This window comes from Cricetulus griseus (assembly GCF_003668045.3).
Source record: "Cricetulus griseus strain 17A/GY chromosome 1 unlocalized genomic scaffold, alternate assembly CriGri-PICRH-1.0 chr1_1, whole genome shotgun sequence".
Taxonomy (NCBI): Eukaryota; Metazoa; Chordata; class Mammalia; order Rodentia; family Cricetidae; genus Cricetulus; species Cricetulus griseus.
In genome coordinates, this window is record NW_023276807.1 from 137,488,627 (window position 1) to 137,500,931 (window position 12,305).

A 12,305-nucleotide genomic window follows, 5' to 3' on the forward strand; every position below is an offset into this window, starting at 1 on the left:
GTATTAAAATTATTTCATATTCAAAATATGTCTCACAGAAGTATCAAGTTCCAATATTAATAGTATACAAACAAAATAAAGAAAAGTAAATTAAAAATATATGTTATGATTTCAATGTGTTGTAACTGACAATTTTATGTCCATTTAGATAAATTAACCTGAAAACCTCTGTCTTACTTGTGTATGAAAGCCCTAGTCTTATAACAGTATCATTCAGATTTTTACCATTGGACTCTCTCATTTTAAACTTAAACTTCATGTTACTGGAACACAATGGAGTACATTGGACTAAGCCAGACTTTTATGATTTTTGTCACTTAAAATTTATAAATAAAGATATCCAACCCAGTAAACAAGGTTGAACAATGCAAAAGCTGTTGGGAAAAAGATTCTCGAGTAGGAATCAATTTTGGCTATGCGTATGTGTATCCGTCCTTCCCTCCAGGACCCTGTCCTGCAGTCTTCGAAGCAGCAGAAAAAGCTAGCACAATCTTTGCCCTCCAAACACTGGTAGCCATAATCATCTTCCCCTTGAGGCAGAGAAATGCTGTTCATGGGAATCAAGGTGGATCCAGCATGGAGGCCTGGGGATACCTGAGAAAATGATAAATGAGACTGTGAGACAAAGATACAGAACCAAAGAAAATCCCTGCCATGGATGTTCCTAGAAACTGATAATCAGTCACTTAAAAAATGACTTCCAATCTGGGAGGCCCCTGCACTCCTGGGAGCCTCCAGAGGTGGACTGGCTTTTTGCCCTGGTGTATGTGGGGGACTTCGAGAGCCCATCCCACTTGAAGGGATGCACTCTGTCTCTGAACACATGGGGAGGGACCCAGGCCCAGCACAGGAAGATTTGGTGGACTTGGTGGAGCCCCGGTTGGGGCCCTACCCTGCCTGGGGAGTGGTGGGTGGATGGGGTGGGGGGTAGGTTGGAGGTGGGGGAGAAGGAATGGGGGTAAGGGGAGGGAGAGGGAGAGGGGAATTACATGTGAAACAAGCCTGTTCCCTAACTTGAATTAATAATAATAAAAAGAGAGAGAGAAAAAAATGACTTCCAAATATTGATCATGTTCAATTGAAATGTATTGTTAGATTTTGATTTACTGTTATGATGAACTTTTCTTCTAACCCAAAAAGCATGAAAAATAAAACACTGTGGAAATAAAACTCATTACATACCTCTAGAAAGTTAAGCTACAAAAATCTTGTTAACCATGAATCCAAGTATAAAATGACAGTAAACTTTATGTTTCTGTGGTGTTGAACATTCATAATTACAATGCCACAAGGTTTTTTTTTTGATATTGAACATTATATAATTTACCTATCTTAGTTATAATGAGAAAAGAATAACAAGAAGAGACATTCTGCTGTTGAAAACAGTTTGAAAGCCAGAGAGGACAGAAAAATATGGCATATATAGGAAAGAGTAAGTGCAAACAGCCACATTATAAACATGTTAAAACTCTGTTTACAAGCAATAGATGTGGAAAACTCAGCTCATTTGAACAATGCAGCAATCCCTTCTGTGTATACTCTTTTAGCACCTACATAAATTTTATAACACATTACAGAAAAATCAAACTCTTTTTGATGATATGGATAAGTCTATTTTACCAGGGTTATTTGAGATAAATATCAAAATAGCATTTCATAAAGGTTCTGAGTAAACTTTTTATCTTATTAGATTTCTTTATGTGTGTATTTATGTGCATGTGTGTAAGAACGAACATGCTTGGTTTACAGGATATATGTAAAGTTCTTGACACTTGATGATATTGAACAAAGGCTGTCAGTCTGTAGCATCTATATTTACCTGCTGAGAAACTGTATTGACTCAGGATCTGAATATCCATCAGTGATAAAAATAATATTTGAAAATATCATAACTCGGGTGAGAGTCAAATGCTGTATAACATAAATGAAGCACTTTAGACACATTTTGGAGAGATGTGTCCCATGAAACAGTGCTTGTGGGAACTGGAACATAAAGTGGGGCTGCTTTCTATCTCTGAACTGCCCATCACTCAAAGGTGACAATTGCAATATGATAGACAAGCTTGATGATTAAATGGGGCATGTATAGCAAGCATTTGATGGCAAGTAGACAGCACTTACTACTGCTGTTGCTTTTCTGTTGTTATTGCTTTCTGAAAGGGTCATGTCACAGCAAACTATAAACTTTATGGTAAAGCACGCATACTCACAGTGCTAACAATAAGAACAGTTACAAGAAAAACAATGAATCCTTTCAAATGGCAAGAGGATTGCAACTTTAGTCACCCTCTGTTCTTCATAAACTTCTGAATGGCTCAATTTACCTAAGTTGTGGGTGGTAATTCTCACTGTAATCAGTTTTGTTGTCATCTAAGCAGTAAATTAGAAGCCAAGACAATAAAATTCATTTTACTGAGCTTACTTCTTTCTAATGTAGATTTTGATCAATTTTTCTTTAAGTTAAATTTTGAAAAGCTTTTCCTCAAAGACATGACAGATTTTTATGGGAAATATTAAAAAATCAAACAGATATGTGGACTTCTTAAAATTTGAACTTTTATTCAAAGCTATTGTGCTTCTAAATAGGAAAGAATACAGAATGATAAATATCAAACATTGAGCACATGCAGGCTGAGAAATGTATTGGTGGACAGAGCATTCGCTCTGCAAGTCTGAGAAGTCAAGCACAAATTGTCAGAAAGCAAGTTAAATGCCTGGCAGGTGTGGTTGCTGCTGGTTAGAACACAGCTAGGGAGACAAGAGACAGAGTATCCCAGGATAAGCTGGCTATGCTTAGTAGCATACTCAGTGAGGCCCAGGTTCAGTGGAAGACCTCATGTTAACAAAGTGTGTGTGCGTTGGGGCGCGGGGGGGGGGGGATCCTAGATTCTTGTTATCTGTTCTGGAGTACATGGATCCAGGAGTAGGGGAAAGGCTCAAGATCTCCTGAAATTGGGAACATGCAGGAGTGGGAGGCAGGTAGGCTAAAGGGGAGGGAAGAAGCAGAGACGGGGGGAGAACTTGAAGGATCAGGAAGGTTGAGAAGAACAAAGAAGGAGAGCAAGAAAAAGAAATACTTTAAGAGAGGGAGTCATTATGAACTTAATGAGAAATTGGGCACTAGGGAAATCTACAGGAATCCACAAGGATGACCCCAAGTAAAAATCTAAGTAAAAGTGGAGAGGCTACCTTAAATGTCCTTCCCCTATAATGAGATTGATGACAACCTTAAATGCCATCCTAGAGCCTTCACTCAGTAGCGATGGAAACAGAAGCAGAGATTCACAGCTAAGCCCTGAGCCGAACTTCTAGGATCCAGTTTTGGAGAAGGAGGATTGATGAGCAAAGGGATCAGGATCATGCTGGGGAAACCCACAGAAACAGCTGACCTGAGCAAGTGGGAGGTCATGGGCTCCAGACTGACAGCTGGGGAACCAACATATGACAAAACAAAGGCCCCTAAACGTGGATATCAGTGGGGGAGGGCTTGGACAGTCTATGCGGCTGCTGGCCGTGGAACCAATGTTTGTCCCTAATACACGAATGGGCTTTGATAGCCTATTCCCTATGGAGGGATACTCTCCCAGCCTAGGTCCTGCCCCAAACGATGTGATGTGACTGACTTTCTTGGTCCCCTATGAGAGTCCTTAGCCTCCCTAAGGAGTGGATGGGGCAGAATAGCGAAGATGGAGGGGGGAAAGAACTGGGATTGGTATATAAAATATTGTTTTAATTTAAATAAAAATTAATTTAAAAAGTTTTACCCTGGTTAATAAAAAAATTGGGAAGCTACCAAAGCTAGAAATGATCAAGGGAGAGCACGCAGTTGAATAAAGGGGAAATGAAGGTAGCCAGGAGGGGCAACAGAAAGATTCAAGCTGGAAGTAAAATGATGGGGTGAGGGAAGGGCTTAACAAAATTAACTGTGCATAAGAAAGCTAGATAAAAATATATGATCTTGCCACAAAGTAAAATTTCTGAAAAGATGATAGAATATATATGATATGAAATGCTAGGTCTGGACAAAGACAGGAACTAAAGTTTTAAACTGGGATGAGGTCAGGAGATGGGAACAAATTGAGGGGGGAAAGGAGTAGGCTACAGAAAATATAGGACTCATAAAGAATCATTTAAAAATTCCTCTAGTTTGTAAGCTAATTAAAATATAATTAGAAATAAAAGATATAAAAAGAAAATCTAGAATGAGGGATGCCTAGGAAATCAAAATATGTAGATTAGTGTGCCTCTCAACTCTCATCAGTGAAGCTTCTGCTTTCAATGAACAGAAAACAAGAGCTGTAGAAATGGGATTTCATATCCCAACATTAAGGCTCAGAAGTCATTGTGGAAAAGGAGGAAAAGATCAACAGGCAGTAGACATCTCTAGTGACACAATTTCACCAATCATGACAGAGCTGTTGCACATAGGAACTCACAGTACCTATGAATGAGTCTACAAGACCTGCACAAGACAAAAACTGTCAATCCCAGGATAAACTGGGGAGGACCTCACAAAATCCCATTTGTATTTCAAGAGTATTTACAATTGATGTCTACAGAGGAAGTACAGTTCAGTCTTCTTCAGGGATGAGGTCCAGTAAGTGTCCCTACACCTATGCACATATTAATAGCAGTAAGTGTACTCAGTGAGTATGAAAAATGAACACAGAATTAGGAGAGAAAATGGTTGGGAGACATAGGATAGAATTGGAGATGAGGGAATGAGATCTACTTCATCAAAACGTAGCCATATATGAAATTTCCAAACAGGAAGATAAAAAAATTAATCTGTACTTTCAGAGGAGAAAATAAATATTTCCACAATAAATAATCAAGAAGGAGTAGAGAAACGCCTCACATAAGAGCACAAAAGACATACAGCTCGTTTCAGAGGAGCTGAGTTTATATCTTAGCACCGAATATGAATGCTTCACAGATTCCTATACCTGTAGTTCTGGGGGATCCAGTGTCTTCTTTTGGACTCTACGGTCCCCTTCACTCAATGCACATATGAGCACACAGTAATACACATAACAAAATAAAATAAATCTTTTAGAAAGAAAGAGTAAAATTCACAGAATTGATGGGTAACAATATCAAGTGAAAAAATGGACAGTCTTTAGTTTTTTACATTATAAAACATGATAAGATTTAGAGGTAAGAGGATACAAAGGGGCATTGGAATAGTTCATAAACATAAATTTAAATTTTAACATATATACTTGTGTGTGTCTATGTGTAAAAACGCCATCTTTCATACAAGTTTTTTCCTTTTCTATCAGTGATGCTTTGAAATATTATATACAAGTATTTTAAATAAGTGAAAACACGCATGGAAAGAAAGCCCAAAAATGGATATGATTTTAATTCTGAAATCTGTGAACCCCATTCCTCATGTACACATTGTTGCTTTTGATCATTTGTTACAACTGCATTAAAATACTGCTATTAGTATAAATTTAGATTTATTTTAATGAGAGTCTTGTTTGGTGATCAATCTGCTTATTTTGACTGTGAAGAGTAACATGAAAGGATGCTATTATAACAACAAAATAGCTAACTGTGAGTGGGGCCTCACTGCACGCAGAAGCACATCACCTGGCCGTTGTTGCCATCACCATTTAATGATTACTACTGTCTCATCGAACATCCCACCACGCACTGACATTCTAGCATTATTGAAGCAGCCTTTTTTGTTGTATTCCACATATCACCAATATCAGAAAAACACCTCCTGGGAGCTTTGTCAAACACCATTTCAGAAGAAAAAAATCTTTTATGATTTGTGAAATTGCAGATTGACACAGGTGTTTGTTATTCCATTATATTCTCTGAAGGGCAGATGAATATTTATTCATGCAGACATGTACTGGCTAGAAAAGATATTAGCCTTTTACAGAAAGGAGGCTGTAAATTGGAGGCTTGGTAGGCACTTCCACACATTAACTTCCCTTGAGGCCCCAGATAGCTTCTTAACCAATTATAGTAGTCTCAAAATGTTGGCCCTGCCTCTTCTGCAAAAGAAGAATACACACTGTGTTCTTATGTCCCATTAGCTTTACAGAACATAGATGGCAGTATGCCATTCTGTTCATCAATTTCTCTGACACACCAAAGCAGAAAGGACAAAAGCTATAGTCTTAACATGGCCTGGAAATGCACAAGCTGCCCACGAAATCTGGATTATCTTCAACATGGGTAATTTTGTCCCTAAAACTGCTGTGTTGTAAGCCAGTGGTGTCCTATGAAACTAGGAAAATATCGTCTGTTGACTGCCCAGTGTAGAAGCCAAATATGACTATTAGTCATGTGGTGAACAATACAATGGAGATACTATATTTTGAATTTTGTTCAACTTATATCAGTTTGAATCCATCTAACCTGTTTCTAGAAGCTACTGTATTAGATATCATATTGCTGTTCATAAGCTTGACTCGCCTCATTCCAATCTACAAGCTGCAAGTAAGTTCATGATCAAGGACATCAGCTGGGCGATTTCTGCCTGAAAGGCAAAGGTCTCGAACTCTTCCTCCTCTATTGGCTGGTCTTGGCATCTGGGTTTCCTCAGACATCTTCGCTGAGTGACAACACACGAAACGTTATGAGTCGCACCACAACACTGAAGCAACTAGATTCTCCATTCTTTAAAAAGCTGATGTATGTGTGTAAGGGAGTTGGAGGTCAATATTGGATGCTAATATATGTAAGCTATCTACTCGATTCTATTTTAAACAGCATCCTCCACTGGGGACTGAGGTAGGTAAATGTGCAAGGCATCCTGGGGAGAATATTACTATATGTCACTATTTACATGAGTGTGGAGGATAGAATTCTGGACACTATGCCTGTGTGCAAGCTTGTCTATACCTGGATCTAAACACTCCTGGAAGCAGAATCCACATATAATTTCTGTTGTCTCATAATTGCCTTTACATTGATGAAAAAATAAGTACCTGTCATTTGACACTTTAACAAATTTGAGAGCCTGAAATTAAGACAGTACTGTCCTCAGTTTTGTACATCATCTCAAAGGATACGTATCTCGTGGCTTTGTGAGATTTCTGATAACCTATGGATATTAAAACTCCCATATGAAATGCTCATCACTGGTGAGATGATGGTTGATTTATTGAAACCACATACATATAGTTTTCACCTATTCCACAATGGCGGGTGCTGTTTCACAGTCCAACACAGTTAACCTAACCTCTTAATATTTTTCTTTCAATAACTGTACCCAAATCATTTAATAGTGCTTGTTATTAAGAGATGGAACCCACATATTGAATGGGATGCCACTGATAGGCAAAGTAAAAACAATAATTAAAGAAAAAGTAGAAATGAAAAGAAAATGAATGAAAGATAAATGGATAAAGGAAAGAAGAGAGAGAGAAGGGAAGAGGGAAAGAAAGACAAAATCAACTATTTAATGTGAAAAATAGAAAACACCTTAATTAAATGTAATGCTATTATTATTCAATATATTGTGCTCAGATGTCATCTCTTCATATATGAGTATATATATATATATATATATATATATATATATATATATATTCATATGTGTATATATATTCAAGGCATTCTAGATTTCCTATCATAAACAATTGAGATGAAAAATGATAGACTACAGATTATTCAGACATTTTAGCTTCTTAATGAAAGTGCAGACTTTTGTGGAAGAAAAAAGAGAGAGAAAGGAGAGCAGTAATCTTGATCAAGATGCATAAGATGCTTCAGGAGCTGAGCCTGGCTGTACTTTTGGGTTATAAGAAATGAAAAACTTAGATTCCACCATGTGTTTTATGGAAAAAGTGAGAGGAAATAGAAAGAGCTCTCTGGTATTTGTATCAGTGCATGAGATCAGCTAGATCATGTGGCTGAAAAGAAACTAGGCAAAAATACAAATATAATTTCTGGTCTCAGTTTTACAAATTGTCATTTAGTGCTGTAAGAGCTAATAAAATATGTATCTCGGCAAGCATGAAAGACAGAGAAAGGTTGTACTGAATATCTATAAAATAATTTTACACACTCCAGTCAATTACTATGTCAACCGTGAGCTATTGCTATTTACCACTTAATACTTTAATACTGTTATTTCACTATTATTTCTTTTCTACTTTTAGTATTTAATTTACTGACATTGTTGCTAAATTTAACATACAAACCATATGATTGTTGTTCTTGAATAACTAAAATAAAATTATGTGTAGGCTTCAGTAGTTCTTAATATATTTTGTTAAATTAATGATTTAAAAATTATAATTTTAAGTTTCCATTTTTATGCTTCAGCTGTCCTAAGTCAACATGACACTAGAATCTGTCTTCTGTATTTTGTGACCTGGGGTTGTACTGGGTAGCTTTCAAACATACATGAGGTATGTTTTGTTTAGCAATACACCCATGTTACATATCTGTGTAAAGAAACTGTAAAACTCACATGGCATTGTATATTACATGTGTGTTAATATCAGTTGTTTTTATTCTAAGAATTTCTGAAAAGAGATTCAGAAATTAAATACAATGAAGACAATTGCTACACATAGGTGTGGACATTTAAATTTTAAAATGCATAATTAGATGATGAGATGGAAGATAGAAGTTTGATGTGGGTTTTAAGAAAATAAAAAATGTATTATTTTTTAAAATTTATCAGTGCACATGCAGGAAAAATGGTTCAATGCATAAAATGGCAATGTCAGTTTAGTTTCTGGAATCCACATTAAAATGGAAGGAGGAAACCCATCCCACAACGTTTTCCTCTATCCTCTTCATGAATACTCTGGTACATATAAGACCACATCCCCACATATCATGTATTCACAATGATAATTATATTTATTTTTAATCTAGCAGTGATTATTTAAGTGGAAATCATTGCTCTTTTGTACTTTGTCCATTTAGCAGGATATCATTCATAAATGTGATATTTTAAATTGATATGAAGTTGTGAAAGTCACACATTTTTTGAATAAAGCAATTTCTCAGATTTTTGCAAGTCACGATGTCTTCTTTTACATTGAGCATAATAGGACCTGAGGGCAAAGAGTTTACTCAGCTTTAAGTTTTAAAATATAATATGAAAAATAAAGGATAATTAAAATCATGTCCAAATTTCTAGAGTAAATAGCATAAAAAGAAAAAATGGACTCAAAATATTGATTCCTCAAATGTAAAATAATTTGATCCCATGAGTGTCATGGTGCACACGTTATAGCAGACTTATAAAGCTGCTTGTCAAGGATGGACATCTTGCACTGTCATCATTTGAGTTTTGGCATAATCTGTTCTGAAAGTATTTCCTGGAACCAGTAGCTTACTGCCACTTTGTCAATATTGGTGAAATGAAAGCCTATTTTTCTAAGTGCTTTGAACAGAAGAAAAAACGTTAAAAGGAAGACCAGAAAGATGGAGCTCTGGGCTCAATGAAATAACTGAGCAGGAATCTTGGATCTATCACTGACAAAGCTGTCCTTGTTAAAATCAGTGTACCTGGGTTTTCAGGGTTTCTTTGAGCACAAATGTAACCTGGTAAAATGCTCAAATCTGCCTGGAACCCTCGGTGAATGTTAGGTATTGCATTCAGATTCTTATAGGTGCTATTATAAATTTAAATTGCATTCAATAATTTGTTACATGTATTAGAATGATTAAAATCAATTTAACATATAATTAGATGCAATCTGTAACTTAGTCACTTGATTGGGAATGTGGATTGAAGGAGTATAATTCTACAGAAACCAGAGAAAATGTAACAGCTATGACTTCCTGCTCTTCCTGGGTTTTAACTTTAAAAGAGACCTTACACTCAAAAATTAAGCTAATTCTGTGTGCCACTCATTATTGCAAATCCACATTTTCTTGTGAAATAAAAATCAAATGTAACTGGTTGATGTTATTAATATTTTATTTTGTTGTACTGATGCAAGGTTTTATTTTATAGCTCAGCACATGTGACAGTCCCCATACATCTGCCTTGCAAGTTCAAGGATAACAGGTGTGAAAAACCCCAAGCAGCTTCAAAAATGTATCTTAAATAAGTTTAGACACCATTCCACCTATGTAAAATAATGTTAGTATGAAAGAATATTAACTAATTGGATATACATTGTGAGAACACATGCATTGTCCCTGATCTTAATGGAAATGTTTTGAGTCTAGAAAAATACATAGCACTTATTAGTTTACATTTATTGACCCATGCCTGCATCTATGGAATGAAGCTATCTTGGTCTTGGTTCTCTCTTATAATCTTGGATTTTGTTTGTCAGTATCACATATAATTAATGGGAGTATAAAGTAGTTCAGCTACTCAGAAAACCAGTAGGCACATTTCTCCAAACATTAAAAACAGATATTCATACAACCAAGCATAAATTACTCCTGCACATATGTTCAACACACTTTATAGCTTACTATAAAGAACCTTGCACATTCGTATGGATTGCTGCTTTACTCACAATAGTTAAGAAATGGAATCCACCCATATATCAATCAAACGACAAATGAAAATGTGGTGTATAATAGGGTACAGGTATACAATGGAATATTACTCAATTCTAAAGGAAAATGAAAGATGAAATTTGCAGGTATATGATGGAACTGAAAAAGTTATACAAGATGTAGTCACCTAGGAAACAACAGACAAATATATATTCTCAGTAAGGTATTTTCCTCTGTATGTTTGATACGCAGTAAATGTGGAGAGTAGGAAACATGAAAAGGGCTTTTGGTGAGGTATATGCATTTAGAGGAGGGGGTGGTATAATACATTTGAAATGAAAATAGAGAAATGGAAATTGGGGAGCAGAAAAATTAAGGACTTAGTGGAGTAATAGGGATTATAGACAAGAGTGTCCTTTGGAAGGCTTAAACAAAATGAAGTGTGTGTGAAGAGAATACTGAGAACTTATGATCCTCAACTTAAGTCAAAATACGGTGAGAGAGAATAATAGGAATCATGTAATATGAGGTATCAGAGGGACAATAAAAAATTAAGTGGGGTATGGGGGACTGTGGTGGCTTGAATAATACTGGCCCCCATAGGCTCATAGACTCAAATGACTCAAATGTTTCTTTCCCAATTGGTAGACTGTTAGGAAGGATTAAAAATGTGGCTTTTTTGGAAGAGATGTGTCACTGACAATGGGCTTTGTGGTTCCAAGGACCATGTCAAGACAAGTCTTTATCTCTTTCCTCTCTATCCTTTGTCTCTCTCTCCTTCCCCCTCTCTATCCATTTCTCCATCTCTCTCTTCACCTATCTCTCTCTCTCTCTCTCTCTCTCTCTCTCTCTCTCTAACTCTCCCTCCCTCCCTATCTCCCTCCCTCCCTCCTTCCCTGCCTCCCTCCCTCCGTGTCTGTGTGTGTGTGTGTGTGTGTGTGTGTGTGTGTGTGTGTGTGTGTGTGTGTTCCCTATGAAGCAGGATGTAAAGCTCTCAACTACTGCTCCAGTGCCATAACTGTCTGCTTCCTGCCATTCTGAAATTCTAAGAAAGCCTCCATTTCATGTTTTCATTCATAAGAGTTGCACTGGTCACGGTGTCTCTTCACAGCAATAGACCAGTAACTAAATTAAAGACTGAGGGGCAAAGAGAGTAGGGGATGGATTGACCAAGACTAATTATGTAAAAGAAGCCTCATGAAACTCCAGTCATCTAAGCTAATTTAGAATATATCCTTTAAAAGGGGCATTTTAACAGAAGTACTCAACATTAGTGGACAATACTACTCCAAGCAGAGATGGGTTACTAAAAGAAAATCTTAGCTGAGAAATGGGGTTACCTCCTAAGATTTTTGGTCAGGGAGGCCTCAATAGCATCCAAAACAATATAGTCTTTTGTCATTATTCTCAGTTGTTCACTGTAACTTGACCCTGTTGCCAAAGACATCATGTACATTGGTGACATTTACAGAGAAATCAATCCTGAACTGACCAGGGAACTCTACCTTCTGCCTATCTTTCATAGCACTGCAAAGTGTAATGCAGGCTGGTAGGGAAGAAAGTACGTCTATGGTTTATAACTCTGGTACTGACTTTCTAAACAGGATCTATTCACTTTACATTAATGAAATTGTATTCAAGGGGTAACCATCTGGTCTCTTGACTAGACTAGAGGCCTGCCTCATTGGAGGAAACAGGATCAAAACTCTTGGCTAGGGAAGGATTAAACTATAGAGGAGAACCCACTCATACTGTTCTTCTAAATAGTTGTGTTCTCAAACTGACTTACAGGTACTCGGGTTTATATCCAGAGATTTGTGCTGGCCCCAACTTTTGGCAAAGAAGCTTATTTCAGTAGG

At 36.7% G+C, this 12,305-nt stretch overlaps 1 protein-coding gene across 1 annotated transcript in view; it reads right to left on the reverse strand.

Annotated features, from left to right (window-relative positions):
• Positions 1–324: 324 nt before the first annotated feature.
• Gabrg1 (gamma-aminobutyric acid type A receptor subunit gamma1) overlaps positions 325–12,305 on the reverse strand; it is a 69,991-nt gene continuing 58,010 nt past the window's right edge. The window contains exon 9 of the mRNA XM_027390835.2: positions 325–594. Within this exon, the coding sequence (XP_027246636.1) occupies positions 325–594 (270 nt within the window). The remainder of the gene's footprint in view (positions 595–12,305) is intronic.